This window comes from Condylura cristata, unplaced genomic scaffold, assembly GCF_000260355.1.
Source record: "Condylura cristata isolate star-nosed mole 26May11 unplaced genomic scaffold, ConCri1.0 scaffold00006, whole genome shotgun sequence".
Classification (NCBI taxonomy): domain Eukaryota; kingdom Metazoa; phylum Chordata; class Mammalia; order Eulipotyphla; family Talpidae; genus Condylura; species Condylura cristata.
Window position 1 is genome coordinate 3,928,690 of NW_004567107.1, and position 16,623 is coordinate 3,945,312.

A 16,623-nucleotide genomic window follows, 5' to 3' on the forward strand; every position below is an offset into this window, starting at 1 on the left:
TAAATAAATCTTTAAAAAAAGAGCAAAGCCTCAGCCCCGGCCGCGCAGCCGCAGAGGGCGCAAGCGAGCGGCTCGCAATTTCGCCCAGCTCATCGCCGCACCACTGCGCCTGCGCGCCCAGCGCGCCGGCCGAGCCCCTCCATGGTTCACTATTTGACAGTTCCCACCCCGGGCCCCCGGCGCCCCCTCCGCGGGCTCACTCGGGCTGGAGCGCCCGGGGCTGAGAGGCCGGCCCCGGGAAGGCATCCTCGGAGCCGAGGCCGCATTTTACCTGCAGGAAATTCGACGTGGGTGAGGGTCACCGGCCGCCATGAAGCGGGGAGCGAGCACTGGCCGTTCGCTGCCATCTTACCGGAGACCGGGCTTCGCCAAACAGCCAATGGGCAGCCAGGGGGGCGGTGGTTCTGACCTATCACGCCGGGGAGGCACCACACACCCAATCGGGGCCCGATACAGGTATCGGCGCAGCCATTCAGCAAGCAGGCCGCGGGGCTGACCCGGGCGACGAATCAGAAAGCGGAGCTCCGAAGAGCTTGCGAGCCGGCCAAACCGGCGCCCAATCCGGGACGAGCACCGGAAGCTGACTGGCCAATCGAGGGAGAGGAGGGTTCCAGCGCAGAGGGGGGAACAGAACAGCCAATCATTCGGTGAGACCGGCTCGCGGGGTGGGAAGGGCAGGCCAATCAGGCGCGGGCTCGGGGGGCGTGTTGAACTTTGGTGGGAGCTTTGGTTTGGCTGCGATCTGCGCGGAGTGAGCGCTCCTGCGGGACCGCTCCTGCGGGACCCGGAGCCCGCGCAGGGTCGGCGGGGCCTGGGCGCCCGGCAGAGCCCATCCCCGGAGCGGGGAAGCGGCCTCGGCCCCACGGAGTCTGAGCGCACCCACTTTTGGTTATAAGTAAACTGAGCCCAAACGCCAGAGGGGACTGTGCCCTCCTGCCCCCCTTGATCCGCCCCGGACGAGGCACCCAAAGCCGGCAGACTGTGGCTGGGAGTGGGAGCTCCCGCGCGCTCCACTGATGCTCGGAGTGGAAGCTTAATGGCACTTAATAAAGGCTCCGTCCGCCCTTCCTCCGGTTAACGAGGATGCGTGGTACTGCTTAATGAGGCATTCTGGGAACATTTTTCGTCGCAGACGGGTTTTCCGCCTACACCTGTTTTCCCAAATCATCCTTCTAGTCGCCTACCAGGGCCTGGGGAAACTGCCGCGCCTTCCCGCCCACCTCTGTCCTCTTCTCAGGCTAGAATTACAGGCCAGGCGGAGTGCCCGCCCTGTCCTCTCCCAGCCTTTGCCAAAGCCATTCCGTTCCGCGATTGCGTTGCTTCACCCCGCTTGCTCCACTCTGCCTGGCCAAGGCTGGCTCAGGTATCGGAAACAGGTTTCCATGGCCCGGTGAGGGGCCTCCACGGGGCTCCCGCAGATGCGCCCTCCCAACCCCCCTGCACTGACCGTACTGGACAGAATCGCTTCCTGCCCCAGTAAAGCCATGGTCCTCTGACTTCACACAACACCAAGATCAACTTGCAGAAAATGCAGGTTCCTGCCTCCCACCAGGCCCTGGGGTGGTCGGTAGGTTTGGGTTAGAGCCTGGGGTCTGCATTCTCACGTGCTCGCAAGTTCTAACACTGGTGGCTGCTGCCATGCCTGGAAAAACCCATGCAGCGTGAAGGGTGCTCTGTACTTGGTGTTGTTTGAGCTCGTCTGGGTCGGCTGGCCCCATTTCTCGGTCACCTGCCTGCAGCTTCCTCAGGCACTGCCATCATTAGCTTCTGAGGAGCAGGAGGTCAGAGAAGTGGGCTGTTTCCCAGAATAGTTCACTGGGCCTGGCTGACTGCCCATCCCTGGCAGTGGGATGTCACTGAGCTATGAAGAAGCCCCAGAGGGCCTCCCTAAAGGCGCAAGGAGTTAAGCTGCAGCACTATGAAGCTATCAGCAGCCACTGAGTTTGATGATCCCCAGCCAGGGAGTGACCCACAGGGCACAGCAGACCTCTCCTGTCTCCCCGCTGTTCCGCTCCGCACTGTATTTCAGTATATCTGCCTGTTCTGCTCCCCATTCTACCTCTGGTGAATCCCCCCGCCCCCCACCTTGTATGCATAAATAAATCTTTAAAAAAAGAGCAAAGCCTCAGAGCCTTGGTCTCTCTGCCTTAGGAGAGTTCCCAGGAGAGGAGGAGGCTGAGGAACTACAAAATACAAAGGACTCACCTGTAGGGGGGAGAAATACTGGGATGAGACCAGAGAAGCGGAAGCGAAAGAACTCACCAGAGGCAGGGCAGGGTGGAGAAGGGGGATTTATTGAAAGACACTAAGAGAAGCAGCAGGCGAGAAGGGCCAAGTCCGTCCGGAAGGAGCTGAGACCCTTTCCGACTCTTCTAACTTGGGGCTCCACTGTGGAGCCTGGTCCTGGCACTGGCCTCTGACAAAGAAACACGCCCTGGTCTTGCTGCTGCAGTTCTGGAGCTGGGCTGGTTTTTCTGATCTCGGTGGTAGGTTTTATGGCCTTGTCACTGGGGCAACCTTGTGATTCTCTTATCTGTGCTTAACTCTTACCTGTTCAAGCCTCCCAAATCTACCTGCTGGGTTTAGCCTTTAAGACATCACCCCGGATGGGAAAGGCACAAGCGGAAGGTCCTGCGGCAGGAATGTGGCTGGATGAGATGGGCAAGGCGGTGAGGCCAGAAGGGAGCTCCGGAGCATGGGCGGTGGTGTGAGTTTTGGTTTGGTTTTGCTTTCATAATTAAAATCTAACCTTCACACAGGAAATGCCAGAAATCAAATGTGTCCAGCCCGATAAAGTTTTACAAACGAAACAGCCCCTCCATCAAGAATCAGGGCCCTGGGAGCCCCAGACACCCTGTCAGTCACCCAAGGGTCCGCCTGTCCTAACACCATGCAGGAGATCGTCCCAGCTGAACCCCCAGGAGGTGCCCCTCAACTGCTTCCCTGGCTCGTGCTGTGACACGGCTGTGGCCTCACTGCAGAGCTCCTGTGCCTGTCTGGGATCCTGTGGGTGCATTTCCAGAGAGGCAAGGGCTGAGCCGGGTCTGGTGGGTCAGGGTGGCCTGCGGACAAGGGGCTGGGCCGTGCAGGGAGAATGCCCTGAGGAGCCCCCTGGCGCCCTAAGCCAAGGTTGGGCCAGTGATGCCCTTGGAATCTCTAGGAGTTGAAGCTGGGTCTGCCTGATGGGCCATCCAATGCCCCGAACCACCCTGCCACCCACAACCCAAACTGCTAGCTGTACCCCCACCTGCCAGGCCCCGCCAGAGCCCCGCCTGTGCCAGGCAGGACTGGCCCCTCCTCTAGCAGGGAGTGTGCACAGGGGGTCCCAGGCCCAGAGGCACCAAGTGTAACCCCTTATCTGGCCTCCCCTCTCTGGGCCTGTCTCCCCCAAAAGTGTCAGCTGCTGCCCTGTAGGTTAGAGGTCCAGTCATTGACCTGGGGGATATTTGAGTTCCTGGGGGCCCAGAAGGAAGGGAACTTGTCAGCTGACACACCGCCCTCAGTAAATGCCCCGGAGGGCTGTGTAGCACTCCTAGGTCCCAAGATGCCAGTTAGACCCATGGGCTCAAACTAGAGGTGACGCTTTCGGCATCATCCCTCTGAGAGGAGCCATTCACTGTCTCCTAGGAAAGAAGATTCTGGAAGTCAGGGCCTAGGCTTCCAAACACCTTGGCGTCAGGTCCCAGAGATGCGTCAGGCTCATGACCTAGACTGAGAGTGACCTGGCTTGTGGCTTGTGGCTTTGCATGGGGTGGGACCTGTCCTGTGGCAACTCTCAGGCCACTGACCTTGCACAGGCAGGTGGACTTGGCTGGTGGGTTGGTCCCGCGTGCTGCACTGAGGCCTGGGCTGCACCTGGCACATGGTGGGTGCGCAGTAAATGCTGGCTAAGGAATGGCTGGTCCTGCATCACGTCACGCTCATGCTGCGTCTTGGGAGCTGCTTGTTTCACAAATGAGCCGCTGCTGACGAGCGGTGGTTCAGCCACTTCACAGCCATGGACCGTGTGGGGCAGCCGGAGTCTGGCCTCCTCCCTGTGATCTTTGGTCTCCAGGGGAAAGTAAACAGAGGCCCCGTGCTGATCCCGGTCACATGACCACAGACAGCAGAGTCCGAGGCAAAGCAGAGGGCGCTCAGCGCGCGCTCTGGAGACCTGGGGCGGCCATGAGCTCACTGCTGACACTGGGGGTGCTGCGCCCTCTGGACTCCCCTTCATCACAGCGAGCCTGGGACCGCCAAGTGGGCCTTGGAACGAACCGTTCTAAAGCCTGGTGCCTCCAGACCATCTGGGATGGTGGGAGAGGTCACCAGGCTGTTCTAGGGGCCACTTGTGTGGCTGGCGACTCAGCTGGGCCTCTGTGGCCCAGGGACCCCCCACACCTGGCAGTGCGCTGGCACTGCTGCCTCCCCAGCCAGATTTCTCACAGGACAGCAGATACTCCAAGCCTGTCTGCATCACGTGGCTCTGCCCCATTGCCCAGGCCAGTGCCGTGGCCAAGCCCAGAACTGATCCTGGAGAGGACGATTCAAGGATGGAGTCCGAGGGGCCGGGAGCTGATTCTAAATCTCCTGTCTGCCACAGAAATGGGCCAGGGCTGCCCCAAGGGCCTTCCCCGCCTCTGGGACGCTCAGCTTCCTGGGACAGCATGTTATGCTGGAAAGGAAGTGCCCCAAGATACGGGGGGAGGGGGGTGGGGGGGCACTTGTCAAGAGGACCCAGGGGCCAACAAGAAGGGGCTCCTGCTGGCTAAACGTGTTACCGCGTGAGCGTGAAAACCATCCGAACTAAAAATCCAGTGAGCCAAAACCACAGCGAGTCCACAGCGGGCTGCGAGGCGGTGGTGGCTGACCGCTCCGGACAGAGAAACGACAGCACAGTGCTGGCGTGTGAGAGCCAACAGGGCCCCCAGGGTGTAGGAGGCCTTTACAGGAAAGGGCCAGGAGTGGCAGGTTGGGGGGGGTGTTTGGGGTGGCCTGGAGGGCTCTGCCAGAGGGCACAGGGGCCTCAGGGTTTTGTGCTGGAGAACAGCGCTGCTGGTGACAGCCGCACACCTGCCGCTCACTGGAGACGGGGCCCGGCCTGTGCGTTTCAGGATGCCGACGCGAAATGAAATTGTTTGCAGCAGTTAGTTTCCTGCCAGCAGAGGGGTCTGGAGATGCCTCCGGCCTCCATGGAGCCCGCGGGGAGCAGGCAGAGTGCCCAGTCCAGGAACCGGTGAGCAGCCGGCACTGCTCCGGCCGCAGGTGCTGGGATCCACCTGGCACCTTAGAGCTGCTGGCTCAGGGTCGAGGGGTGAGTGCGGGCCTGAAGTGTACCCCAAACTGCCTCAGAAAGAAATGCGAGTAGCAGGGTGCGCGTCTGGCGCCGGCCTTGGTTCATGGGAGTCTGATAAATGGGTTTCTTGTAACTTTTCTGTTCATCTGAGTTTTTTCAAAGTGATTTTTTTTTGGGGGGGGCGTAAAGAGCTGGGGTGCAAGAGCTGAGGTATGTGTGTGTGGGTGGGGGTATGAGGATTCACCAGAGACAGCGGGCAGCAGAGCAGAGCGGGTCTGCTGAAACACACGCAGGAGACAGGAGCGGTCTGCTGCACCGCGGGTCCCTCCCTGGCCGGGGGTCGAACTCGTGCTGTGGCGGCTGCAGACAGCCTCCCAGTGCTACGCTTCAGCCCGCTGCGCCACCAGGGAGGCCCCGGCCCTTCCCAATACGCTGAGGCCCACGTGCCCGTGAAAGCACCTGGAGACCTGGCCGGCGGTGCGATCCCAGCCAGCAGTGGCTCAGTCTGCACAAGCAGCTTACAGGTGCGGACAGAGGCCTGTGCGCGGCCGGCCCACCCATCGGGACTGCACGGGCCACGTCCCCCACCAGCCCAGGAGGGCTGTAGACACAGCCAGGCTGCACCCAGGGCCCCAAGTGCGCTCACCCCACCAACCACACCTCAAAGAGCTGCACGCCAGTGGCAGGGCAGGGGACGGTGAGGCGTTTGGGTCATTTATTGGACTCCGAGTCGATGTGTACACGCTCTACCAGACAAGTTGGAAGCGGCAGCGAGCGCCCGAGGCAGTGCATGGACGTGTAAACAAAGACAAAGGAAAATGCCACTTGTGGGGGGCTGGGGGTCAGCGTGGGCCAGGCCCGAGGCTACATTCACAGCGAGGGTAAGTGCAACGGAATGTGGGGTAGAGGGCTGCTCCCTCCGGCTTGGACCTGGGGGGGTGGGGCCGGAGCCCTGACCAGTGCCAGGGCACAAGGGGAGGGGAGGAGCTCAGACAGGCCGAGTCGGCCCTCCCCCACCACCCTGAGGAAGGCGGGCTGAGGGGCCAGGCCTCCCCGGGAGCTGGACCCCCAGGCCTCTCAATCTGGGAAGGAACAGAACCTCAAAATAAAGTGTTAAGGCAATAAATAAAACCTCCCACCTCAGGTGGAAACACTGTGAGGCGCCGTCCCGGCTGACAGGGAGCCTGCCGCGGGTGCAACCGCGGGGAGGCTCAGGGGCCTCTGGCCTCCCCCACGTGGCCTCCAGGTCCCCTCACCCCGGGACCCCCACGGTGGCTGCACAGGTGACGGCCTGGCCCTGCCAGCCGGCGCCGGGCACCACCCAGGGAGTTCCGGGCCCACGGAGGGAGGGGCGGGCGGAACAGCCCGCAGCCTCCAGCTTTGGTGGTGGCCGAGGTGGGAAGGGAAGTGAGAGTCTCCGTGGGCCGGGGGTGGGGGGTGAGAGGACGTGTCCAGGTGCGGGCTTGGGGGTGCCAGACACGCAGTCCCTGCCCGTCGGGAACCAGCAGGTCTACCTCTGTCCTACCTCCGGCCGGTCCAGGCCTGCACCCACCCAGTCGCTCACTAGCCTCACCTGGAGACCCCCTCACCCCACCCCAGTCAGAAACTCTACGGGGGTCCTAGGGGCGTCAGGACTGGCGGGCGGATGCCTGGACCCTGCTAGCTCAGGGCACCTATGACCCCACGGGCGTCCTGCTCATCCCAGTCTTTCGCTTCCACCTCCAGCCCCACCTGCTGGTGGCCCTGGGCTCGGGGAGGTTCGGGCCCACAGCCAGGGCGTCCACCTTTGCTGTCTCAAGTCTCCTCCGGATACCTTCCCCCACCTGCCCTCCTTGCCATCTCGCCCTCGCCCTCAGGGCACCGGTCCAGACAGCCAAGGGCAGTCAGATGGGCCCCGAGAAAGGGGGCGAGGTCGGAAGCAACGGCCCACAGCCACCATGGTCTGGGCTCGGCCACCCAGGCCTCCGATGCCACCCCGAAGGCGGGGAGGCGGCTCTCTGCCGTCGCCCTCCGGCCTCACGGCCTCTACGGCAGCTCCTCCAGGGGCCCGTTCCCGCGGGGCAGCGCCCCGTTCAGGCCGACGCTGCTGGCGGCCGGCGCCCCCAGGTAGCCGAGGAGGATGTCGCTGCGGCGCCGGGACAGCTGCAGGATGTCCTCCGCCAGCGCGGGCACCGACGTGTAGCGCACGTTGTCCAGGTCGAACATGTCCCTCAGGTACTGCACAATCTGGTGCTGGGGACGGCGGGCGTGGGCCGGGGCCGGAGCCGCCTCCCCGCCGTGTCCTCCAGACCCGCGCCAGCCTCCTGCGTCCAGCCCCTTGCGGGCTCCGGCCCCGGCCCTCGCTCCTCTCTGGCCTCCCGGGGCCCCATCCCAGGGAGAGCAGTGGACACTGCTCCCCATTTACCTTGAAGAAAGCACAGACTTCTGCGAGCTGGGGCTTGGGTCCGAGGAAGCCGAAGGCCAGGACGGGGCTAACGTGCTCCGATACGGAGTAGAAGTGGGAGATGAAGCCATCGGGCACCTGGGGGGGGGGCAGCCAGGCTGAGTGCCCGGTGCAGGGCACGGCAGCCAGGTCCAGGGGTCCCGTTAGGAGCTGGGCTCCCACTGGGTATGCCGGGCCTGTGGTGGGAGTTTCTGAAGCTCCAGTCTTCGCACAAGGGGGTGATCTCGGGGCTACGATGAGAACCAGATGAGGGGCCCCTGGGAGTGCTTGGAGCGCACGGCCCAGGCAGCTGGTATCAGCCGGGCAGCAGGGCCTGGCTGGCAGCAGGGCAAAGGGCCACACCCAGACAGTGCAGCTGGCGGCCCTGGGAGTGCAGCGAGGAGCAGGCGGGGGGAGGCGGCTCTGCTCAGCCTGGCTCCCCCCTCCCCGGGCTCCTCCCAGCCAGCCCCACGCCTTGGCAGGGGCCCGCCCGCTTCAGATGCCCTTTCCCCTGCTCCGAGATCGGCGACATCTCCTAAAGCCTACTCCGCTGGGCCTGGGGAGGGAGTAAAGTGGATCCCCAAGGCCTCCGAGGTGTGCCCAGTCAAGGGAAGCGCCGGGCAGGCCGCGTGGCGACATGGTGATGAAGCCAACTGGGCACAGGGCTGGGGCCACCGCCCACCTGCTCCCCTATCAGGGTCCCCTGCCTGGCAGGGGATGGCTGGGTGCCACCCCCGGCCTCCGGGTGGAGGTCACTCACCATCAGCAGCCTCCTCTTAGCTTTTAACACCGACCAGCAAGCCGTGGCCAGGGCCTAAACCAGACACCGGGGGTCAAGGAAAGGGCAGGCCGCAGCCGCTCCCCGCCCACGGCAGCCAGCTCTCCCCGAACCCAGCGGGCAGATGGGCTTGGTGCCAGGCTGCTGCCGTTTCCCTGCCCGTTAGGGACGTGACACCCTGAAATCTGAAGCTTGACGAACCCCCGCTGGCCACAGGCCCCTGGACCAGCCGCTCCTCTCTGGGTCCCAGTCCTTCGTAAAATGGCCATGACCCGGCACCCACCCACTCGGGTTGTGGGGTCCATGGTTACCGCCTGTAAGAGACGGGGTGACCACCTGGAAACTTCTCCGGGGCACAGATGCCTGGTCCGCTTGGGCTGCAGCCCCAGATCTCAGATGGGGGGGGGAAAGGGTGTGCGCTTGGGGGTGGGGCCGTCCACCCACCGTCTCCTTGAAGCTGTCGGACAGCCAGCGATTCCTCAGGACGGCCAGCACCGAGGACGGCGGGTTCTCCAGGTCCTCGAAGGCGTCCATGAGGATGAAGTCCAGCACGATGTCGAAGAAGCTCATACACACCACCTGCGGGGTGGGGGTGCTCTGAGGCCAGGGCCCCGGAGCGGCTGGGCTGCTGTCCAGAGGCCGGGGGGAGGGGGGCCTGGGCAGGGCTGTAGCAGCAATGGAGCCATCACAGACCCCTGGAATGAAGGGGAGCTTGGAGGGGCACCCCTCCCTGCTGCAGGTTCTGGGCATGACGGACCCAGGCTGGGGCTCAGCACCCGCAACGCACCCCGCGGCCCTCCAGCTCCAGCCGAGTGGTGGCCCAGGTCTCGGGCCGCAGCGCGTAGCTCAGCATCTCCTCGTAGCTCTCCAGGAAGCCTTTGGGGCTCTGTGGGGAGAAGCACGGTCCTCCTGTCACGGGAGAGGCGCCCAGGCCGTCAGTCGAGACCCGCGGGGCCAGCTGGCCCACGGGTAGACGGGGGTGCGGCCTAGGCCTGAGCACCGGCCCTGAGCCAAGAGGCAGGGGGTGCCGTCCACCCCCATGCGCCCCACCGGAGCGCCTGACAGTGGCCCCTGGCCCGGGAGAGGCACGTGGGCTCTGGCAGGCGCTGGAGACTGTGCGCACGATGACCCCGAGCTGTTCCCGTGTGTCCTCATATGTAAAGGATGCTGGAGAGGACGCAGCTGGCCTGGCGGACACGTCTCCTGGCCGCGGGTACACGGGTCACCCGCTTACACACGAGACCGAGGCCCGACGGGCTTCACGGCCACCCCACGGACGCACAGGGTGTAGCCTGACTCCCTGCTGCAGAGGCTGGGCGCTGCCCACAGGGCGGCGCCAAAATTACCAAAGGACAAAGTTCAGACGGCGCCTGCCCCACCCCGTCCAGCCTGGCCGAGCACACACGGCAGCCCCAGCCGGCGCTCGGGATGCGCCGACCGGCCCCCAGGGCCTCTGCTGAGCTTCCTAATGAAAAGGAAACCTAAGTCCCCCCTGCGTGACCACAGCGCTTGCCTGCGGGCGAGGCTAAGCTGGCACCCAGGCAGCCTCCACTCTCTGGCTGCAGCAGGGCCCCAACCCGGCCCCGCTCGTCCCGTGCGCAGCGGCCAGGCAGACCCGGCTCGGTCTGCGTGGACACGGCAGCAGCCCTGGGACGGCCGCTCGGTAAACAGCAGCTGCGGAGAACGAGCCCGGGTGACGTGGACGGAGGCCCGGGCTGCCTACGGCCGGCCTCTGCCGGGTCCCTGAGGCAGGGGGGCAGGGCGCCCCACAAACAGCAGGCGGGCGCAAAGCTCACGCTGGGCAGGGTCAGCCCAGGGACAAGCCAGGTGAGGCCCTCCTGAGAAAGACATGGCCGCTGGGCCTCGAAGACAGGTGGCTGAGGGAGGGCGGGGTCCAGGCGTAGCTCGTGGGCCACTAAGTCTCGAGACCCCGTGAGTCCTCCCGGACCTTAACGACAGGGCGACAGTCCAGACTGGCAGGACGCGTGTGAGGACGCGCCTGGGGCACCGCCCGTCACTGGCCAAGGTGACGCGTGTGGCCTGCGACTGTTTTGCCCTGACGCCGTTCACAAGAATTGTGGGATGGCGCCACAGGCGTGGAGGAAGTCTGGGGCACCGGGGCGAGCCCTTCCGGGCCGGGAGGCCAAGGTGACAGCGGCGCCCGGACCATGCGGGGCCTTCGCACGAGCAGCCGGGGTGCAGTCAGGGGTGCAGTCAGGGGTGCAGTCAGGGGTGCGCTCTGGCCCGGGACACAGAGCTTGGCCCAGCCCCTGGGAGGACACGTGGGCCGTGGCCGGCGATCAGGGCCCTCCCGGCAGCCGCCTCAGCGTCAGGGAGACAGAAGCCACCGGAGCCCTCGCGCGCGGGCAGGGTCGGCCAGCCTCTGTGGGACCCGCACAGTCGTGCCGCGTGGTCAGCGGTGACCGCGTCTTTCGACAGTGGGCCCCGGGCTGGCCCCGGTGGCCAGGTGTGCAGGAGGTCGCACCTTCCAGGTGTGTGGGGTCACACCTGTGACATTCGCCCAAGATGGCTGGACGCCAGGACGTCCTCATCGGAGGCGAGAGGCGCGGGGACAGGGGCTGGCCACCCAGCAACCCGCACGGGCGCCCACGCCGCAGGGGCCGGATTCCAGCGTCGGTGCTGGACGGCGCCAAGCAGACATGCCACGTCCGGCCAGAGGCAAGCTGGATGGCCCGCGGCAGCCCCCGGGGGGACACCCCACGGCGGCAAGAGAAGCGGCGCCCAGAGACCCGGAGGAAGGGCAGGACGTGCTCCCGCACGGGAAGCGAGCGCCCAGCGGGCGGGTGCACAGGCCTGGACACGGACAGCGGCCCGGGCCGGCGCCGGCCGAGCCAGAGGGACATAAATCAGACGCGGGCAGCGGTGTCCTGCGTAGGCAGGCGCGGGGCCGTGTGAGACCCGCATGGGCTCATCGCTGGCTTCCGTAAGGCACGTCCACTGTCGTCACCAGGAAGGGCACGGCCGGTCCACTGTTTGTGGAGGGAAACCCCCAACCCGTTCTCAGGGCCCCGCGCCCCGGGCGGAGGCCGAGCCCTCAGCTGGGGTCTGGATCGCCCCTGTCCGCGTTACCAGACCTACACGAGTTCAAGCGCGGACCCGAGGGCGCCCGCCCCGGCTACCTTCTCAGCCTTGGTCATCAGGCCTGCCACCATCTGCCGGCCGACCTCCCCGAAGAAGAGCTGGTTGCTCCCGTCCTCCAGAAGGCCCTGCGGGAGCGGGAGGGGGCCACTGAGTGCAGGGCGCCCACCAAAGCCCGGGGGCGGCCGCAGGCCGGCCTGCGCCCGAGCACCCAGGCCCCCACACCCACCTCGAAGGCCTGCCGCACGCAGTGCAGCTTGGCCAGGAAGTCCTGGTCACTGTAGCAGCCCAGCAGCTCTGTCCTGAGGGAAGAACAGTCAGTCGCGCCACCAGCCCCGCGCCGGCCCCCCGGGCCACGGGGGAGCCTGGGGCGGCCCTGCTCCGCCCGGCAGTGTGACCGGGCCCCAGCCTCCCCGAGGCCGATGGGTGCTGGCAAAGGCGGGTCGGCCTCTATGACACGGAACAGAGCTGGCAGGTCTGGTCACTGCGGAGTGGGCTGGCCTCGGGTCCCTCACAGGCCCCGAGAGCCCCACTGCTCAGGGAAGGCCAGACGTGGCCAAATCACGCCCGCGGACAGGGCGCAGGACAGCGGTGCCTCCCAACCTGGCCTGGCGGCCCTTCACCGGGTGACCGTGACCCCACCAGGCCTTCCACACCTTCTCAGGCAGCCACTCAGCGCCCGCACGCCAGTGCGTGGCCACCACCCAAAGCCGAGCTCCGACCCCTCCACTACGTGGAACAATGAACCTGAGGTGGAGCTGCTGCAGGGTAGCCCAGGGTGGACTTGATGACCTAAAAGGACTCTGCAGCCTGTGGACTCCACCCCTAACAGAACGAGCCCCAAGTCTACTACAGGTGAGAAAACTGAGGCTGGGAAAAGCCCGGCCTTGGTCAGGGCCACAGACTACAAGTCAGGGCCACCTGGAGAGAACCCCGGGGTCGATGCCAAGCTGGCTTCTGGACGCCACCCGAAGGGCTGTGTGGGACGCGGGCTAGGGGACAGGCCCCCCTGAGACTCCAGGACGGGCCCCGACTACCTTCATCAACGACCTGCGTCCACCAGTCACTGGTACTGTCAACTCCAGACCCGCCGTGTTGCAACGGGGGCCCTAGGCCACCGCCAGCCCCCCGCAGCCTGGCCGTAAGCCTGGCCCACCTCGGCGCTCACCTGGGGGTGCGGCACAGCACTCTCCCCTCCTTCACCAGCTGCAAGGCCTCCTCGTAGGCAGCGGCAGGCCTGGAGAGGGGGATCGGGTAATCTCCCACATGCAGGGACTCAAACAGCTGGGGTGAGGGGGAGAGGGAGAGGAGGTGAGCGGCATCTCAGGGGAGAAGGCACCCCTGTGGGGAGCCCCCTGGGCCTCAGAGGGAACAGTGACCCGAGAGGCAGGAGGCCTGGGCTCAACTCTGGGTCTGGCCTGCGTCTCCACGTCCCAGGGCCCTTCCTGAAGGAACCACCCGCCGGACACCCACTGCGCCCAGCCCCTCCCGGCTCCGGCGTGGGCACGTGGCCTGGAGAAGGGAGAGGCCGCGTTGGTGCAGCCCCGGGCGGCAGGACCCGTCCTCACCCACGCGACCCTCGCACGACCCTGGCTCTTGGCCCCCCGCCCTGGCAGCTGCCTGCAATCCCGAGGGAGCCGCGCTTGGGACCATCAAATGCTGCTCCCGCCAGCGGAAATGCCTTCACTGTTCCCACGGCCCAGCCGCACCCTCAGGCCCAGCGCGCCCCACCCCCGCCTGCCCGGCCAGTCACCCAGTCACCTCCGTGGCGGAGAAGAAGGAATCCTCCGAGGTCAGACTGTCCTCATCCTCTGCCTGGAGGCGCAGAGAGCCTTCCGTCAGGGGCAGCATGAGCGTCCGTTCTGGGGGCAAGAGAGGGGACGGACAGGCTGAGGCTCCGCCTGGCCTCACGGAGTCCACGCGCACCCCCAGGTCCGGGGCAGAGATGCTCCCACGAACTGAGCATGTGGGCCCGGGCTCCCCCTCAGATGGAGACCTCCTCCGGCCTCGTGCTGGGAGGCGGCACTCGCCGTGGGGACAGCAGGCAGCTGAGAGCGCTCCTCGCCCGGCCGCGCCGCCAGCCGCACGGAGAGCTCGCAGAGGGGCCCGCGGGGCCGCGGGGCCAGGGAAGGGGCTCCCCGGACTCCAGGGAGGCAGGGGCTGCTGTCTCGGCATTCCCGAGCCCACGCTCAGGCCCCCAAGGCGCAAGGGCTGTGGGTCGTGAGTGCTCAGGAAAGGTCTGTGGAACTGACGCGCAGAGGCCACAGCCCCGAGCGGACCCCTGCCTTCTCCACACGTGGGAACAGGTCACCCCACGGGCAAAGTAGGGCGAGCCCTGGGGGAAGCTCTGCACCCTGGCCAGGCCTCTCCAGGCCTGTGTCCCACAGTGGAGTTGGGGATCTGGCCCTCAGGAGCCAAAGGCCCCCTCGGGGCTGACGGCCCCAGAGCCAGGGTCACAGTCACTACACAGGGAGGGCGCACGGGCAGCAGCGGAACACGGATGGACGGGCCGAGCCACTCCGCTGCGCCCAGGGGGGCTGGCCCGGGGCTGCCTGGGCTCGTCCAGGCCCAGGGCCCGCAGGGAGGAGCCAAGCCTGGGGCGGCCACCAGGAGATGCCGGCGCCCGAGGCCAGGGCCTGCTGGCCAGCATGCCCGCGCCTCCCAGGGCCTGGCCACTCGCCCGCACGGGTCAGGGAACACCTCCGTGCCCTGTACCCCTCTCGGCCTGTTTCCCGACCCGTGCAATACGGCACTGGCCCGGGGGGGCCTCCTTGCCTGACACACTGAGGGTCACACCCAGGCCCCTCCGCCTCCCCACCACACCCATCCCGCACTGCCGCCGCTGCGTCCAGCTCACCGAGGTCCAGCAGCATGCTGTCGGAGGGGAAGGTGGACCCGAACTCCTCCTGCAGGTGGTAGGCCCGGTGCAGCAGCGTCTCCAACTTCTCGGCAAACTCCCTCCGCTGCGACTCTGGCTGCGGTTGAATGAGGACCGTGAAGCCCGTGAAGACAGGCCTCTCGCCCCGCCGGGGACCGGGTGCAGCCCCGGCCTCCCGCCCCGCCGGGGACCGGGTGCAGCCCCGGCCTCCCGCCCCGCCGGGGACCGGGTGCAGCCCCGGCCTCTCGCCCCGCCGGGGACCGGGTGCAGCCCCGGCCTCTCGCCCCGCCGGGGACCGGGTGCAGCCCCGGCCTCTCGCCCCGCCGGGGACCGGGTGCAGCCCCGGCCTCTCCGCCCCGCCGGGGACCGGGTGCAGCCCCGGCCTCTCCGCCCCGCCGGGGACCGGGTGCAGCCCCGGCCTCTCGCCCCGCCGGGGACCGGGTGCAGCCCCGGCCTCTCCGCCCCGCCGGGGACCGGGTGCAGCCCCGGCCTCTCGCCCCGCCGGGGACCGGGTGCAGCCCCGGGCCTCAGCGACCAGAGCACGGGTCTAGGCCCTCACCGCCTGGCAGAAGCCACCAGCCGCTGCGGCAGGGGCCGGGGAGAGGGGACTGGGTGGCTGGGGGAGGCACGAGACGCGCTCAGTCCCGGTCCAGACGCGAAAGTGAAGCAATAACCAGCAAAGACACAAGAAGGTGAGACAGCACGAGACCGTGTCAGTGACAGGGTGACGCGACGGTGGCTTGAGCAGACGAGGTCTCGTGTGTTCCGTACAGGATTGTTTCCTCACCAGTCTCCTTTTTAAAAAAGATTTATTTATTTATGCACACAAGAACTGGGGTGCAGGCCAGAGGTACGGGGGTGAGGAGAGTCACCGGGGACAGAGTGGGCGGCAGAACAGGCAGAGGGGAGCAGCGGGGAGACCGGAGAGGTCCGCTGCGCCCTGGGGGTCCCCCCCTGGCCGGGGAGCGAACTCGTGCTGCGGAGGCTGCGGACAGCTCCACGGTGCTGCGCTTTAACTGCTGTGCCACAGGGAGGGCCTCCCCGATTCCCTTTGAGTGTGACGGCCAGAACATTCCCAAGAGGCATGGCGTCTTACTCATCTCGCGCCCAACGGACCCGGGTCCGGACCTCGGCTCCACCAGGGCAGAACGGTGCGGCCCTGGGCACAGGACTTGCCCATCCTCTACCCACTGGGTAACAGCTGCTTTCTGGGGTTGGGGGAGACAGACAGCGCATGCAGCGCCCAGCACAGGGTGCGCTATCTCAGCGGTCAGCGCCATTACGTGATGACCGTAACGAGGGGAGTCAGAAGCCCGCGAGCTGGGCTCAAGCAGCTGCGTAGCTGCACTGAGCGCGGCCCGGGCCGGGGGCTCCCCCACAGGGCCGCCCTCGGCCGCCAGCCCAGGACGCGGGAAGGAGGGAACCCTGCTTCTCTGACCCCAGGGGCTTCCGGGCTCGGGCAGGCCCGACTCTTTTCCACAGACGCTGCCAGATCTGGCACCTGCAGGTAACCAGACCCGGGAGGGGTGACCAGGGCCAACTCGGTAGAGGCCACGGCGGGGGGCGGGGGGGAGCTGGGGCGCTCAGAGGCACGTCGGCATGGGACCAGCGCTCCCCCCAGCTGGCGGGTGCAGCGCCTCGCAGTGCAGCTTCCCAGCGCAGGAATCACTAGGCCCCCCAACTCTCGGAGGACTTTCGAGGACTCTGGCCCACCGGCTTCATGCCTCAGGCCTCCAGCCGGGCAGCCGTGCTCAGGGGACCCGCAGAGGCCGGACAGCCCCTTCCCGAAGTCACACGGCTGCGGGGCGGTGACTGAGACACGACAGCAGAAGCACAAGTGACAAAAGGCAAAGTGGAGACACTGAAACTCGCCAAAACAACTTTTTAAATGTGCTTCAAAGAACACCACCGAGAAAGCGACAACCTGATCCAGAGGGGAGAAAGCCGTCTCCGGCAAGGGGCTGCGGCGAGAACACGCAGAGAACGCTGGCGGCCCGTGGAGAGCCACAGCCGACGGGCAGGCCAAGGCGCTGAACCCCCGACTCAGTGCGGCATAGATGCCCGGGGAGCGCACGGAGGGAAGCCGGCGGCGCTGGCCAGCCAGGGGATACGGATCACGCCCACGAGGGAGGACCCCCGGGCGCACGGCCGCGTCGCACACCGGGGCTGTC

The 16,623-nt window shown here is 66.5% G+C and overlaps 2 protein-coding genes across 3 annotated transcripts in view; both read right to left on the reverse strand.

The window, feature by feature from the left end:
- The window catches only part of DOLPP1 (dolichyldiphosphatase 1), a 6,322-nt gene extending 5,952 nt beyond the window's left edge, over positions 1–370 (reverse strand). The window contains exon 1 of the mRNA XM_004677257.2: positions 272–370. Within this exon, the coding sequence (XP_004677314.1) occupies positions 272–347 (76 nt within the window). The 5' untranslated portion in view covers positions 348–370. The remainder of the gene's footprint in view (positions 1–271) is intronic.
- Positions 371–5,962: 5,592 nt separating this feature from the next.
- The window catches only part of FAM73B (family with sequence similarity 73, member B), a 19,038-nt gene continuing 8,377 nt past the window's right edge, over positions 5,963–16,623 (reverse strand). For both annotated transcript variants that reach the window (XM_004677259.2, XM_012721576.1), the window contains 10 exons: positions 14,432–14,549; positions 13,336–13,436; positions 12,743–12,858; positions 11,804–11,876; positions 11,616–11,702; positions 9,263–9,361; positions 8,920–9,054; positions 8,458–8,511; positions 7,680–7,796; positions 5,963–7,507 (listed from right to left, as the gene is read on the reverse strand). In XM_004677259.2, coding sequence (XP_004677316.1) covers positions 7,301–7,507; positions 7,680–7,796; positions 8,458–8,511; positions 8,920–9,054; positions 9,263–9,361; positions 11,616–11,702; positions 11,804–11,876; positions 12,743–12,858; positions 13,336–13,436; positions 14,432–14,549 — 1,107 coding nt within the window. In that variant the 3' untranslated portion in view covers positions 5,963–7,300. The remainder of the gene's footprint in view (positions 7,508–7,679; positions 7,797–8,457; positions 8,512–8,919; positions 9,055–9,262; positions 9,362–11,615; positions 11,703–11,803; positions 11,877–12,742; positions 12,859–13,335; positions 13,437–14,431; positions 14,550–16,623) is intronic.